The 16,406-nt window shown below is 57.6% G+C and overlaps 3 protein-coding genes across 3 annotated transcripts; all 3 read right to left on the bottom strand.

Annotated features, from left to right (window-relative positions):
• Positions 1 to 4,696: 4,696 nt before the first annotated feature.
• Positions 4,697 to 5,801, bottom strand: BKCO1_790009 (uncharacterized protein; the record flags this gene model as incomplete). Its single annotated transcript, XM_020279143.1, has 3 exons — positions 4,697 to 5,110; positions 5,177 to 5,605; positions 5,664 to 5,801. The coding sequence occupies 3 exons, from the start codon at positions 5,799 to 5,801 to the stop codon at positions 4,697 to 4,699; spliced, it is 981 nt and encodes a 326-aa protein (XP_020125757.1).
• Positions 5,802 to 8,583: 2,782 nt separating this feature from the next.
• BKCO1_790008 (protein png1) lies at positions 8,584 to 9,937 on the bottom strand (the record flags this gene model as incomplete). Its single annotated transcript, XM_020279142.1, has 2 exons — positions 8,584 to 9,017; positions 9,073 to 9,937. 2 exons carry the CDS (start codon positions 9,935 to 9,937, stop codon positions 8,584 to 8,586), a joined length of 1,299 nt encoding a protein of 432 aa, XP_020125756.1.
• Positions 9,938 to 12,139: 2,202 nt separating this feature from the next.
• On the bottom strand, positions 12,140 to 14,991 carry BKCO1_790007 (small nucleolar ribonucleoprotein complex; the record flags this gene model as incomplete). Its single annotated transcript, XM_020279141.1, has 2 exons — positions 12,140 to 13,914; positions 13,965 to 14,991. 2 exons carry the CDS (start codon positions 14,989 to 14,991, stop codon positions 12,140 to 12,142), a joined length of 2,802 nt encoding a protein of 933 aa, XP_020125750.1.
• Between the last annotated feature and the right edge of the window lie 1,415 nt (positions 14,992 to 16,406).

Genomic DNA, 16,406 nt, shown 5'->3' with positions numbered 1-16,406 from the left:
GCTTGTCGTCAGCCGGTCTGGGTAGTTGGGGTTCGGGCGTGGAGGTTTGCGTTTGCGTACGTTGTTGTTTCCTATCACAGTCAATACACTAATGATTTTCGAATTTTCTTGACGGTCGTTATGTCACGCGGAGTAACACTCAGAGCATGTTGTTATTACAGTTAGACCAGGTTCAATGGATGTAAGCTGCTAGGCCAAACTCTTGTCCCTGCCCAGTTGCTTACATGCTTCTGGGGATGCTGGAGCTCTTGTCCATTGGGACCGTTGTGTCTGCGCAACGAGTGATTTCTCGTGTGACCTGTTACAGACGCGGTCTCTTCCTGCCGCTCTGGATGACGGCCTCTTTTCCGGTGTGGCTCGTTTCATGGGCCTTTAGCCCCAGAACGTGAAAACGCCCGGCCGTGCCGATCAGCAGAGGCGTATGTTCCACTGGTGAACCATCACGCCTGAGACAACGGTCTTGGATGATATGACGGGACCTTTTTCTTGTTTGTTTTTTTTTTCCTTTTTTTTTTCGAGGCGTTGAGAGCAGCGTGGTTTCAGACGCGTGTTCGCGGCACGCAATGTGCGCTGCAGGGCTGCGACCCCCCCGTGACAACCCTGGGTTCCACAACTCACGACACCACCACCACCAGGATTGGGAATGAAGTTGTCAACGTTTCCTAACACAGATTCTTACGGCTTACAGCCCCCTCCCTTCCGTTTTCCGGGCCATACCACGTCGGTGCGCGTCTGTGTCTCAACGGGTGCAGGCAGATTTCTGGTTTCAACGCGCGCGGATGTGTGGATCCGGTGGTGTTACTTGCGTGCCGCGCTCCCGCGGTTGAGCGGCTGCTTCGGCATTTTTGCGATGCGGTCAGCTGGGTAGGTAGCGTCATCAAATGCGGTTTCGAGACGGTGGAGATGCCATATGAAAGTTCTCTCTCTCTCGTAACCTGGGCCCCATGAACCGGCCCGAAACCGTACAAGCACGCCACAGCAAGGGTGGGAGAGCCGGAAGTGGCTATGGGGAGGACATGCATACTTTACCGAGAAGTGTCTGCAACACTACAACACAACCCCCCATCTTTAACAGGCTCATACACAACCCTCTGCAGATCGAGCCCACCTACATAGGCAGTGGGAGTAGATTTCCGGACGTATATATCAGTATTTAAACTGTATATCTACATCCAGATAAAGAATCCAATTATCCTCATCTGCGCAGAAACATCAGCACTCATCCTGGTCTCGATTCGGCGGTTCACAACTTTCACCCCAAAATCCTCGCAGCACCAGCCTCGGAGCCTTTGCATAAAAGAGACAGGAAAAAAGAACGGAGGCTTACATGTCTTCTGCAGACTGTAATTGAGTTTGCTGTAATTGGGGTACCTACCAGCTGAGTAGAGTAGGCTCTTTCCCTTTGTAACCCGCTGTACCACCGCACCTTATGCTCTTTTCCCGCCCACTCATCACATTCCAATCACATCCGCAATCTCGGTCGTTGGGTTTATGTACCACCGCCCCTTGTCCCTTACCATCGACACCTGCTCGAACGCGTACGCCGATCCGATCAACTTGGCCTTATCCCACATCCTGCCGAGAAACGACAACCCGAACCTATAATCTCAGATCCCTTCGTCAGCTCCCACACCGTTGCAACGGCATCGCACCGTAAAAGAAACTAGGCCGAAGAAGGAGAAGAAAAAAAAAAGAACAAAAAGAAGAAAAACACTCACGACACGCCCTCCGCCCACCACCGTCTCATCCGCGCCATCATAAAACCCCATCGGCACCGTCGCCACCGGCGCCCCCACCAGTGCCGGCACCCCAGTACTGACACTCGTCGGCAACACCACCACCTGCACCGTCACCACCGCCACCACCATCCCCCCTCTCCAACGCCCCCCTCCCCATCCAACCACCAATCCCCCCGCAACGCCGTCGGTCTGGACGTTGTTTCCCCGTTTACACGCCAAAGTCAGCAAGATCTGTACACAGTAGTAGCTGGTCGACCCCCGTTGTCTCGAAGGGTAAGTGTGTCGTTAACGAAAAGGGCACAGCAAATCACAGAAGGCGTGGACCTGTCTGAGCCCGCAGTGAGGGGGATAAATACGCACCTCTGTCCCCAACGAGGCCAGTGCCAGACCAAGATCAGATGCAACACCGCTTCCGCTCGAGCTTCCCGCTGGGGTCTTGGTTCGGGTAGTACGCGGCGGTGACCTGGCCGCCGTACGCGGGACCAGCCATTGGTCGAGTTGTTCGATCGGTAGTTGGCCCACTGGTTGAGATTTGTTTTTCCCAGGATGACTGCGCCGGCTTTCCGCAACTTTCCAGCCACTGTGGCGTCGTGGGGGACTTTGGCGCCGAGGAGAGCATATGAGCCAGCTGAGGCGCGTCGATGGACGCAAGCTTCCCCAAACTGTCGGGAGAAAGCACGTACCCGTGTTGTTCATCTTGTCTCTCGTGGCGATGTTATTCTCGATGAGGATAGGGATCCCATGCAAAGGACTGAGCAGAGGGCTAACGGAGAGGTCAAAAGCAGATGAGTAGCATTATGATCGACTCACCCGCGGGTGGTGCCGTTGAGCCTTTCAGAGTCTAGCTGGTGAGCAATTTGGAGTGCGTCGGGGTTGAGCTCCGTGACGGCATGCAGAACATCGTTGACCTCATTGATGCGGGCGATTTAGGCTTGTACAACTATCAGGAAAGCGCCTGATACAATTCAGATGACCTTTGACGCAGTACCGTTACCAAATCAACGCTAGTGAAGGAACCAGCTTCCATGCCAGTTTGCAAGTCCTCGTAAGTAGCATTGATGATGCTAGGAACGGCGACGCCCTGGACTGCATACCATATGTTAGCATTCTCGTGCAGTGCGCAGATGGAGTGCGAGTGTACTGGTTTTTCTACTGCGGCTTTGAGAGAAGAGTATGCTGAAGAAAGCGATGAAAAGAAAACGAAAAACAGCCATCTTTCAAACAAAGGTAAGAGAAACCGATGGATGACGCAATGGTTCTACGCGGCGCGAAATTCATCGAGAGATCGTCCGTGCCTGGTGGAACAGGGACTTGACGGGAAGGAAGCATTATATGCCATGGGTGTTGCAATAGCGGCAAGAGCGGGTGAGGGACGGCAGCATGAGGACCAATAGAAGATCAACTTCCACTTACGCCACCAGGCGTACCTTATCGCGACCGACAGCAACAGCGGCAGGAGAGCAATCTGTGCGACAACCTTGCTATTCATACATGCCATTTTGCGCATCGTTTGGTTGCCGTCACCGTCAGGATTTGAACGGTGGTGTGCGGTCCACCCACGTTTTATGGAAAAACGACTACAACTACTACATCAGAGCACTTGGCGATCACCGAAGAAAAAGACAGAGAGGACCTGGAAATATGAACCAAACGGCTCGGCAAGTGCACAGGAACAGCCGCTGATGCTGCATCATGCTACTTCCGAGGACCATGCACAACGTCATCACTTGCTATTCCTTGCCAACTTTGGCCCTGCCCCATGCTCTCGTAACAAATCCATCGATAAGCTTGCTCCCATACCTAATCATCTCACATCTTACATCTTTTTGTGTGGCAGACCTGCTACTTTGGCCCGCTTGTCCGTCTTATTCGAAAGAGCTCCAATACACGGCTTTCGCATGGCAACTGAAGCGCACGGTTTAGGCAAGCTTAGAGGCTGTCTCACTTTCCATGCTTTGCAAGGAAGCAAGGACAGCGGGGGTGAGATAGGCGAACTAGCAACTAGTCGCGCTATGCCTGATCAAGCAGCTGGTTACCGGTTGCTTGTCGCTCTGCACCAGCAGCTGACCGCCACCAAACGAATGGTACATACAAGTCTCTCGAGCCTACTTCGGATGGAGGCGAAAGCAAATGCCTAGACGCAAATGCAAACTTTCCAAGTTCTCTTCCGTGGGCAGTCGAAGCAAATGTCCGGACGTAGATACGAGTTTGAATACTATATATGCATCGAGACATCGAGTGCAACTCCTCACGTGAGTAGGAGGCAATACTCTGTAAACCCAGTTCTTGTACAGTCCACCGTGCCGCCACCCCGTTGAGGGCCGGCCGCCAGAATACAATACGAGCACCTCTCGTTCGACCGGTGAGGTGCTGTGTAAATTGCGGGTCCCTGGCGGAGATCAGGTAACGATTATCGGGGCTGCGGGGAGGGAGGCAATACTATGTGGAGCAGCAGGGAGACAAGGCTGGTCGAGAACGCCGCGGGCGTTTCTCCTTATATCAGACTCAGATTATAGCCCGCTCTCCGAATACGAGACGAGTCTTGATGATGGACAACCCCGGCTCGGGAATAATGCTGATCGCCCTAGAGGTTCAAAACACGCGTTGCACATCATATTGTTGCACAGGTGACGATCCAAGTATCACTGATATCTTTCCCATTTACGACCATCATGTCCCCAACACACTACTGAAGGACACAAACACACCGGTGGTATCTAGCTTGGGCCATCCTCCCCATATACGCGCGGAGTTTCCCTTTTTCAAACAGCCATGATTACAGAGTCCTTCTCCCACAAATAAACGCCAATAGTCGTGGTCATCATCAAGGAACCCAAAAACGATCCTCGAGTCGGCAAGATTGTACAAGACGAAAAGGAAACGAAGAAAAGGAAAAAAAAAAAGCGTGCATCAACCCTCCTCCTCCTCCACACCAACATTCCCCATCATTTTTCTCTTTAGACACGGCTATCGTGCCTGAACGGCTCGTACGCAGACGGGGCCTTGTTTCCCTGCATGTCCCTCAGAGGCACGTTGCCGTACGACTGCTGCGGCTGCTGCTGGTGCTGGGCGCCGGCGCCGGCGCCGCCAAAGGGCGAGTGCACGCGCTCGTACGTGTACGGCGTCTTCTCGACCGTGACCTTCTTGCGGCCGCTGCGGTCGCTCTTGCCCGAGCAGCAGCACGTCGACAGCACCCAGAAGAGCCCCGCGGCGATGGAAAAGGCCGTCGCCAGCCAGGTGATGCCCATCATCTTGCCGCCCATCGAGGCCTCGATGTTGTACTCCTCGAAGACCGACTTGAACGTGGCGACGAGGGTGCCGTAGAGCGCGCTCGAGGTGATGGACGCGGCGAGGGTGAAGAGGGTTGCGACCTTTTTGAGTTTACTGTCAGCACGGGGAAGGTGGTGAAGGTGGAGGGGGGGCGGTTGCAGACTTACCGAAGCGGCAAAGGTGGTGATGAAGCTGCCCCAGCGCGAGAAGACGGCCAGGACGCCGAGAAGGAGCGTGGCGAGCGTGGCGAAGAAAGCGATGGTGTAGGCAGCGAACATCCAGCTGGCAATCTTCTTGTAGATCTTGAGGCCACTCTCCAGCTTGTCGGGGATGGCGTCCTCGGCAGCGGTGTTGTTAAGTCCCCAGACCTCGACGGGGTTGAACCAGTAGGAAGCCTTACGGCCGCTGCAGTAGTCGATGCCAGTCGAGTTCTTGTCACCGCTGCAGTAGTTCCAAAGGCCGACGGTGTAGATGTCGCTCAGGTTGTCGTTGGCGGTGGTGGTCAGTGCAGCGAGAAACTTGTCGTCTGCGTCGGTGAAGGGTATATCTATAGAGGAGGACGAGGATATGTTGCTTCTGAACTCGGACATGTCGGCCTTGAAAATCTGTCAGTTGATGCAAAGGATTTCGGAGCTCTGCTTCGGATATGCGCACCTTCATGAAGTAGATGGAGGTCAGGTTGCCGTCACTCTTGGTCCAATTGCCCAGGAAAACGAGAATCAGGCAGATGAAGGATGCCAGCGACAGCGCCATAGGCGTGGCAACGCACGCGATACGTCCGATTTTGCCCATGGTTGCGGTGAGTTGAATGAGATGTGCGGTGTTTGTTGATGGAGCTGGTTGCTCGAGCGAACGGCGGACGATGGGGGGCGAAGCGAGGGAGAACGGGCGGTAACGTCACCGGCCGGTGGGAGTCGAGCAGCGACAGGCGAGGAGCGAAAAGGCGGGACACGTTGGAATGGGCTGCACGGTAGCGGGGGCCAGAGGGCCTTATATTGCACACTGAGTCGGCTTACGGCGCCCAGTGCGGTGAGGGAGGGCAGATGCGGGCGCAGCTGAGTAGCGTGTGGTGCGCAGCAGCAGCATCAACAGCAAACAAATGGGGCGGTGCAGGGTGCCGGCCCGCGTAAATGCAGGATGGGATGGCGGAGAGGCTGGCCGGGGGCGTCTGGTTGCCGGAGCGCCCAGGCGTCTTGCCGCTTTCAATCTAGCTGTAGCAGCGCCAGCCACAAGGCTGAGCAGCACCCTCCGCGCACGCTCTTTTGCCGCGCCCAAGCGTGCGCAACACCGCTGCACCGGTTTCTCGTCGCCTCAGCTCGCCAGCAGCACCTGTCCCTGCCTTTCTCCGCCATATGACGACTGCCCAGCGGCGCGTGGCTCTCCCAACCCCGCTGCTGACACCAACGCGTGCCACGGTGCCGTGCAGAGCCATCGTCCTGGATCGCCCGTCTAGAAAAAAATTTAATTCCTCGCCGTTGTAAATCGCTAAAACGCCCAACCCTCAATTATTGGCTCCGGCTTCGGTGGCTCCCTTGTCGATCATTCCGGGGATGGCCACCCTGCGGCTAACCCGGGTGGAGAGCCCTGCTATCCCTAGGTACCGCGCGGCCGTTGGCGCAGGGCAAGATAGCGTACGTAACTGTAGCGTATAGTGGCGCGGAACCATCACGGGAAACAAAAAGAAGATTTCCAGATACGAAGGGAGAGCAGAACGCCGACCTACGCACGGGTTCCACGGCTGGGCCGATATATAGTCGTGTAAGGCGTGCCGTTCAGCCGAGCGAAGCAGCGGAGGGTCGACCTAGGACGGGCCCAAGTCAGCAAAGTCGGGCACCTGCCGAAAGGCTCCGGTGTGCGCGCGATAGGCTAGGGTCGCATTCATCGAAAGGGAGCAATAAGGGTGAGAGAGCGAGAGCGAGATAAATGGAGGGTCCGATTGCTGATGATGACGACGCGGCCGCCAGCCCGAGCGAGCACGCGATCAGCGACAATCAGCGATCAGCAGAGTGGTGATGCGTAACGCGACGACGCGGTGATTAATAGGCAGCAGGCACCTGATCAGCAGCGGCTTGGGTCGCGCGCAAAGCAAGCAGCTGCAACTGCGATAGAATTGAGCTCACCCGTGTTCTCGCAGCTGATAGTGATACCTGCGTGGATCTATATCTGGACGTGGATATATGGCTTCAGGGCTCGCATGTGCTTCAAATGTCCGCGAAGAAAAGCCCATCTCCAGGCAGCGGCTCGTCAACTCTTTTGCAACCCGCGGTGCGCGCGGTGCAAGTGAAACGGACGAGGAGACGGCCGGTCAAGACGCAGGCCGCACGTCGCTCAGCACATGCGTCTTCGAAAACGAAGAATTGTCAGCGGGATCAACATGAGAGGCGCGGCGATGTTCATCAGCTTGTCCAGACCTCCGCACAATCAGCGACGCCGGTGCAGCGTCGGCGAGGGAGGCACCACCATAGGGTCGCGCGCAAGAAGCCAAGACCGGCCAAGGCCTGGCGACTCGTCATCCTGAACTGTCTGCTTATATTTAGAAGCGCGCCACGCTCCATCCGGAGGCGGTCAGCGCCGGATTACGCACTCCCGCTGCAGGGGGCGGAGCCTGATGCCGCTTGCGGCATTTGCTATGAGGCGGCAAGTGGAATTGCGTGCAGCCCAGATTCACCTTCCCGGCGTATCACCATATGGCATGTGTTTCAGGTGCTTGCTTCATCGGCTTTGAATTTCTTCATCGTCTTCGCCCTCTGCCCATTCTACCGCTCGGCCTCCTGCTGCTATGGACCAGCCCTCGCCGAAAGGCGCAGGGAACAACAATCGAAAGGGAAACTCCCAGCCGTGCGCATGTGCGCAACCATTCCAACCCTCTCTAAGCATCCCCACAGGCGAAAATCCTCCACCTCCTGCAATAATAGAAACACCAAGAACAGACACGCTGTCAAGACCACATGCCGTCGTTCCGTGAAATTTTTCCAAAACATGAGAAACCTCCGAAGCGCAGGCAACAGAAACTGGGAATAATCGAGAAGCGCGCAAAAAAGGAAATGCAGCAGAAACAAGCCCCAATTAAAACACGAGAATCCCCTTTGACATTTGGAACCCCTTTGCCTGAGTATATGCGACCGTTTCCTTTTTCGCCGTGAACACCGTCCGCGCTGCTGGGAATGAAACCGGCACTTTCGCTCACAACGCCAAACACAAATGAAACCCCTAGCGACGAACCTTGTCGTCTGTGTGCGGATCTGAATCCAAAGGTGGAAGGTTTGAGAAAACTGTCAGGGTCCGCCTGACATGGTGAAACAAATTGGCCTCCGGCGATCCGTTCTACGCGGGCAGTTGAAGCATATGTCCCAACGTAGAGGTAGGTTCAAACAACCTTTTTGCCCTCACAGGCGGTTGCAGAAGATATCCAGACGTGGATGCGAGTGTTGAATCCGTACAATCGCATCCAGACTTGAGATTTCCACTACCCACGTAAGATGGATCGCCGAGCAGACCGGAGAAATGAGAATGACGAAGATGTCGCGGATGATTAGGATGGGTGATGCTGAATAGCCCGGCTCCGGATGGGTATTCATCTCCTGGGAGGCTGGTTCTGAGGGTTGTGTGCACCGCCTTCACCCCTTGCCCGAATCCATTCGGTAGAGCCGCTGGAGCGACCCTCGGCAGCCTTTTGTGCGTCAGGGTCGGGACGCGACCGAGGTGCCTGGCCTCCACGGAGGATATCCTTGGGGTTGATCTTGCAGATTTCGTAGGCAATCTGCTGGGCGACGTAACGCCGCAGCTCACGGTCCTCGGCCATGTCCTCGCCCTCTAGACGAAACTTGTCGTGCTTCGAGTTCTTGTCTCTCCTGTTGGCACGGAGCTCGTTCATGATGTAAAGCAGTTCGGACTCGGATGCCCGTTTACGCTCCAGAGCGTAGCGGCTGGAACGGACATATCTCCTGGTAACGTCCATAGCTCCGTCGGCAGAGAAGGCAATGCAATAAGCGAGCTTCTTACCCCAGCCTTTAGATTAATTAGCGACGGCCTCATCAAAAGCTAAGCGCCGATATCCACATACCTTCGGTGTAAAGCCGGGGCTTGTCCCATGCCTCTTCGCAGGCATCCACGTGAACCCATCTCTTCCGGTGCACGGAGTACACTTCAGTCCATACGTGGTCCTCGGAGTTCCACACCCAGCGCACGCGTGATCCCACAGCCCTGCAAAGCATGCTGAAGCAGTTTGCCCACTCGCCACATCTTCCTTTCCGGGTCTGCAGAAGGACGAAAGCGTCGTTGTAGCGGGGAAATCTCTCGTAGGAGCCGCAGTGATCCAGCGAGCAGCGGTACAGTTCCACCTGGTTAGCTCCTCGTGCCGCCTCATCCGGGAGGGGTGCGGCCATTCCGACGGCGATGGTGGGCGAGCCACAGGTCCTGCAGATCGGGTTGTTGACCCACGAAAAGAAGGAGCGCTTGAACCACCGGAGCAATGCGCGGACGACGCAGTCCTGGTAGCCCCAGGCGGGCTTCTTGCCCGCACCGAGGCTCTGGGCCTCGGCCAGGAAGATCTGGCTCTCCTCCTCGGCTTCGCCGTAGATCTGGTCCAGCGGTATCGAGCGCAGCGCCTCGTCGAGAAGGCCGGGGTTCTCCCACTTAACGGGCATGTTGGACAGCGAGTTCAGCATGTTCTTGAAACGGAGCGAGCGGGCGTCGCGAGGCTCGCGAGGCAGCAAAGGGATGTTCTTGATGCATGTGCTGTACGAGGGCGGTGGTGCCGTGGTCGGAGGGAGGGCTGCGTTGAAGGGTGCAGGCGAGGCTGAGCGCGAGCGGCCGCTCAGTTCGTTCATGCGCTTTGTGCTGAGGACCTGACGGAAGCGCTCCGTCAACTCCTTTGCCTTCCGCTCGTCCAAGGCGGCCCCCCGGCGTGGGTGGTGCGAGTCGACCATTGCGAAGTGTGCGGTGGAGGGAGGGGAGCGGCCGTCCTGAGGTGGTGTTTGGTGTCGGTAGGTGTGAGGTTGGGGTGTGGGCGGGTATGAATGGCTTGCGGCAGGTTGCGACCGCAGCAGCTGCACAGCCCTCGGCGAGAAATGCCGCCACAGGGTCAGTGCGCGAGGGAGGGTTTGGTGGTGAGTGCCTTGGGAAGCAGGGCCCTCTTCATCCAGATCCAGGCAGACAGGGCGACGGAGAGGTCGAAACAGACTGCGCAGGTTGGTGGGCACGGGGGAGCAAAGTATAGGTCCTGGTGGAGGAGGAGCGGAAGGAACAGTGCGGCAGCGATGAGGTGTTCAAGGGCGGGATGCGCGTACGCAGTCCGGCTTGCGCGTCCTCGTCCGTAGGGCTTGAGCTGCGCAGCCAATCAGCGCCGTCGACGGCGGACTAGTTCGCAACGGGAACTTTGCTCGCGCGTCAGCCGGGGGATGATTGAATGTTAGTTAGAGCCCTTCTGGATCCGAGTGCACTTCTTTGCCAGCCCAGCGTCGTGCGGACTCCTTAATTACACAGCGCGTGCCAAGCCTGAGCGTGGGAAGCGACGTCCCGGATGCGATGACTAACCGCGGCAGCAACGCGGCCAGCCTGCGACAGGTTGCGGCCGCGCGCAGTCCCTCGCGAGCGACGGCAGAGCGTGCAGCCGGCGACGTCGACCCTGTCGCGCTCCATGGACGCTGCTGACGGCCATGAGGCGCGGCGGAGCGCCCGTCGCCAATGCCGCCGCGGCTATTCGTGGGTTGGGGCCTCGCCTCTGGGGCCTCTGGGGCGGAGGGCAGGACCACGCAATCCGCAAGCCACCAGCCCGGCGCGGACGCGTCACGCCCCAACCCGGCCGCGCTGACTCGGGCCCGCTCGAATATGAATACAGCGCGACTCGCACGCCCACTGACGCTCCCTCTGACGCGTGCTGCTGCCTCTGCACAGTACGGACGCGACGCTCGTGAAGCTTGCGGCTGACGAGCGAAAGCCAGTCTGCCCAAGCATTGCGACCGCTCGGCTTGGCGGGCCCCGCCGGCGACTTTCGCCCTGTTGCGACGGACGATTGCGCAGCACGGGGCTTGGCGCGCAGCGTTCCACTTTCCATGGCTCCTCCCAGCAGTGCCTCTCTGGCGAAGCACGTCAGCCACCATGATCTCCAGCCTGCGCTGCCACCTGGCCCCCAGGCTCCCGCCGCCGCCAAGCCCGCGCATCCTCATCTGCTCGCCCGCACCGGGACTGCTCAAACCGACGACGCGGCCGACGTCGGTCTGCTCTGCGTATTCGGCTCTGAATAAGCAGCAGGTACGGACTTGGCCGAGTGCACGCGGACACATATCCCAGCGGAAGATCCCTCTAATTTTTCCTTCTTTTTTGCTCTCTTCGCTGCGCACAGGGATGCCCTCAGAGCCTCTTCCGCCCCCCGCAACGCTGACGCGGCCGGCTCCCGCTCTGCGGACCAACGAACGACAGCGTCATTGCGTGACCAAGCAGCTGGTCTGATCCCCTCCACCACTTGGCCAAAGCCAGCTCTCCAGCTTCGTGTTGTGGAATTGCTGTTGCTCAACACCCGCGCGCCGCGCGGCAGGTGCCGCCTTGTTCCGCGGGCAGGTAAAGGTCGCTTACCTAGCCGCGTTCCAGCCAGCCGCAATATTGGGTGCTTTAGCGTTGGCTCGCTAATAGTGTGTACTGCAATCCGTACAAGAAACACAGCTTCCAGAACGTGGCTTCGAATTGGTCGGCATCGAGCCGACTGCACCATACTCTGGTGGGGAGTTGAATCCAATAGCTGGACGCGTTTGTCGGCATTATTCACGCTCTTCCTACATTACTGCACCTAGCTATTGGATTCGACTGCCTGCGCAGCGATTGGAGCGTCCTCAGCGGGGCTCAAGGCTCAAGACTTCTGTCACATGCTGTGACCCAACCTCTTACAATCCCATTTTTCGGTTTACCCCTAATTACGCCTAGTCTAAAAATGCTTATCTTATCCAAAACACCTACGTCTCCCATCTGAGGCACTTGCGCCTCGTGACAAGATCTGCAGTGGCCGCACCTTGATACATCGCCCGTCTTCACATACCCGAGACATTGAGGTCATCCACCCCGCCTGTCCACGTTGCACTGACACACCTGATTGCTACCCGTCGGCAGGACTACCCCCCTCTGACCGGCAGTTGCGGCTATCTCTCGTGCACGCCGACAAATTTCGGCGGCAAGTCCAGATCCCACGTTGGCCTCTCCACCAGCACCACTTCCAGCGGAGCGGCTGCTGCGGCCGACTTCGCCTTCCCGCTCTTGGCTGCAGCGCCCTCACCGCCATCGTGGCTGATGGGGACCAGCCCCAGAATCGGTCGGTACTTGAACGTGTGCCAGTGGCTCTTGCGCTGCTGCTGCAAGGCAGACTGACTCTCGTCTGCCTCGTCATTCGTCTGGTCACCGCCCTCAGACACGCCGCGCCGCAAGGTCGCGAGAGCACTCGAGCCCTCGTATTGAACGGCCTCTGCGGAGTCAGCCTCGTCGTCGTCGTCGTCGGAGGCCTCTTGCCCTTGCTGCAAGTCGACCCAGGAGGCCGCGTCGGCCCCGATGATCTTGCGGTACTTCCGCCCCGCTCCCTCAATTTCCCGCGCCGGCTTCCTGCTGCCTGCGCCGCTGTGCTTCCTGAGCAGCAGCGCGTCCTCCGGACCTCGCTTGCGCTTCTTCAGCGGGGACTCCGCGCCGCCGTTTGTGGCACCGTCGGAGCCCGATGATCCGTCCGAAAAATCGGTTGCAAGGTCGAACATGAACAACCAGTTGCTGCCGTACAACCACAACCGCTGTCGCGTGTCATTGATGTCCCACAAGCAACCCATTGCCCGGTCTCGTTGGCCCCTGAACTCTGCAGGGAAATCCGAGGTAGGATTGCGCCTGGACCAGTCCGTCATCTTCCCGTCAAGGACGTCAAATTCGTAGACCTGGTGATAAGCGGTGACCGCGAGCAGCTGATGTTGGCCGCCTGGCAGCGTGTGCGAGCGAGGGTGTGGGTTGTGCCTCGTCGGATGAACCGCGGGGTTGCCGTTCGGCTGAGACTCAGAATCCTTCGTTGGACGGAAAGAGAGCACTAGCGCTGCGGACTCGAGTTTCGGTAGGAGGTGGCCAGCGGGATTGCGTACCCAGTGTTGGCCGAAGAAGATGACTGGACGGCTGGCACCCTCGTCTTCGTCGTCGTCATCATCGTCAGACGACGCATCTTTGGAGGCCTTGTCCTTTTCAGGCAAGTCTACTTCAGGTGCCGTTATGTCTTCGTTTCCTTCGACTACCCAGCTGTCAAGGTACCCTGCAAGGTCGCTGACGACAAGCACCTCGTTGGATAGTGCAACGCGGGTGATGATTCTGTCGTAGCTGCCCCAATAACCGTTGAGCGAATTTTGGTACTCGAGTTTTCTGTGTAACCGCTGGAGCTCCACGACGCGAGGGACGATTCTCCACCTACTGGGCTCATCCTCGTCGTTCGTCAGGCGGGCCAAGAAGATTTCGTTTTCGTGCGTGATGATTGCCAGCCACCTGCCGTTTGGGCTCAGTTGCACCAACCGCGCACCGCCCTCCTGGGGCAGCGGGGGGCTGTCGAGTTTCCTCACGCGGAGGCTCCTGTCCGTCTCGCCCTTGCGCAACGACAGGTGGAAAACCTTAATTTCCGCGACAGTCGAGATGGCCAGAATACTGCCGTCCTCCGAGATCGACGCAGAAGTTATGTTTTCATCTCCCTTCAGTGCCAAGCGGGCTACTAGTTTGGGCAGCTCACCGCTGGTGTCACGTTTCTTGACACGCCAGATTCGTACCTCGCGATCCCACCAGCTGACAAGGAGACGCGCACGGGGTGCGCTCGTAACTGGGGGACTTTGAGGCAAGGCAGACAGTTTGCGGGAGTGCTCTGTGCTGAAGGAGCGGATCGGGACAAGGACGGGATGAGTGTCGAGGCCTGTTCGCTTGATTAGCATGATGATGAACAGCGGGCCTTGCATATCGTACCTCCAGAAACCAAAATGCTCAGGCCTTTGCTCTCGTATGTTGCCATGGTCTTCAGATCGTGCTCGTGGAATTTCCGGTGACCGCTCTCCAACCATCTCTTTTCCGGACCGTTGCCAGACAGGGTGTATACGGTGGTACGTTGGTCCATGCCACCGCTGAACACGGTCTTCCCATCCCTACTGACTGCAAGGGCCAATACATCTTCCTTATGTGAGGAAATTCTCTGCAGAAGCGAATAGTTCTTGCCGTCGTAGAACCGGACCTCACCAGAACAATCCCCAGAAACAATATCGCCATTGGGCAAGCATTTGACAGCCCAAACCAGGATCTCCCTTGGCCCTGCAACGGACGGCGCACCGAGCGTGATTTTCCGCAGGAGTTGGCCGTTCCTCGAATCAAAGATTCTGATCGCACTATCGGCGAAACCTGCGACCACGATGTCGCGGCTCTGGTAGGTGACGCTAAGGACGCGCGCCTTCTTCGCCGTCGGTCGCGAGAGGAAGCGCGAGAATCTGAGGTCGTTCTCGTCGGTCGACAGGACGGCAAGCGAGCCGTCAGCGCATCCAACCACCAGGTTCTGCCCGCGGAACTCTCCCTCCCTCACAGCCTTCTGTCCGGCCTTCCACCGCGGCTGTGCTGCAAGGCACCAGATCTCACTGTGGTTGCCACTTGAGTTGCGCAAAGGCAGCCCGGTAACCAGGTCCCACTCCGTTACGGTGCTTGAGTAGCCAATGCTGAACAGGCGCAAGCGACCGACCGAGGTGAAGCCCTCGCTCTCCTCATCCGGCTCTTGTGTCCATGCCAGCCCCTCGACGCTGCGATCCTTGCCGCCGCTAAGTGTGATCTCATGGATCCATTCTGCGTCCTTGCCGGGGTTCCAAACTTCGATATTGCCGTTGGCACGGCCGATCGCAAGCCTAACGTTACCAGCGCCTTTACCGGTGTCTTTTGAGTCGGAGTGGGAGAAGGCAAGGGTGTTGATAGCGGCCGCCGGGTAAGGAACGAAGCGCGAACGATGGATATCCATGGCGTTTGAGGCGCGCAACGGCGCGAGAAAGGTGACAGGAAAGGCGCACCGTGTGTCGACCGCAGGCGAGCTTCTTGGTGAAGCGTTGGATTCGTTAGGGACCCAGGGACACGGCGTACGAATGTTCCGGCGGCGCGCAGACTTCGCAAGTTCGAGCGCGGGAACGACGTTCCAAAAATTTCCTTGACCATCGGCGTTTTTTCCTCCGAGGGTCTCGGTCATTGACCGCGCTAGTAAGCGAGCCGCGATTCTAATGCGACGTCAAGTCTTCACCCCTCACCCTCGTCCGGCGCCGATGCAGCACGACATCATCACAATATCAGCCAGATGGCAGTACCTCTTGTTCGTTGTTCCGGAAAGCCTCTATGCCTTGCAGAATGACTCCATACCACGTGTGACGGCACTTCGTCGGCGACAAACCTTTCCCCAACCGGACGCTTGTCCCAACGCAGACGAGAATGCAGCCATCGGGCGCAGCCCATGACCCTCCATCCGGTTTATAACTTCGACATGGGCGGGACGCAGCTTCGTCGAGAGCAGCCGTCGCAAGGGCTTAAACGGATATGCTGGGACACCTGTGAAGGCATCCGTGGCATCCTATGAACCGGAACTCTGACGGGCCAGCCGTGTTTCCGTGTCGCCGTGGACGTTCGCATACAGCTGTGTCACGTCCTCGATGCATCCGACACCCAAGCCATCTATTGCGTCATGGTGCAACGGCTATGAACGAGTCCGGCTTGCGTGGTATTGCAACAAGACCGAGGTGGTCGAAGCTCTTGTCCGGATGATGCCTTTGTTCATGGACATTTTGTGCAGTTCACTTACAGATACACGCTCTAACAAGTCACCCTCACTGTTGTGTCACCCAGGAAACCGACCTCGTATCTTATTGGTCTGCATTTTGCCGCAAGGAAGCGCTGCTAGCGTGGAGAGCACGGATGAGGCTTGCTGAAGTGACGATCTAAAGCCTTGTGTACCCGTCCCTAGTATAGTCATTCCTTCGCCTATGCAGGTCCAGACATATACTGTCAGTGTGCGCCTGCCTGCCCTCTCTACTGTGGGTACTGCAGACCAGGAAGGGGAGGAAATGTCTCCGCCTCTGCGTGAAGTCGGCATTGCTTGCTTCACCACGCGTCTCATGTGTTACGACGTCTCGCCTTGAATCCTTACTTGGTGCGGCTGAGAGCAGTCGCAGACAGTGGTTATACTGGATTTTGATAGGAGGCGAGGCTAGTGGGTGCCGGCGCCGAGGCGCCCAGCGGTGTGGCTGGGCCACGGTTGCGTGACGGGCGGGATCGTCGTGGTTGATGTGGAGAGATCATCGCTCTTGGTAGTCGAGGATGATCTGCGGAGAACTAGCTTTTCTAGAAACGAGGTGTGGTGTAGCTAGAGTGCAGCGATTGGCGCAGTAAAAT

Source organism: Diplodia corticola, assembly GCF_001883845.1.
Source record: "Diplodia corticola strain CBS 112549 chromosome Unknown scaffold79, whole genome shotgun sequence".
In the NCBI taxonomy this organism is placed as follows: Eukaryota; Fungi; Ascomycota; class Dothideomycetes; order Botryosphaeriales; family Botryosphaeriaceae; genus Diplodia; species Diplodia corticola.
The sequence above is the reverse complement of the archived record's forward strand: the minus strand, read 5'-3'. Positions and strand labels throughout refer to the sequence as shown.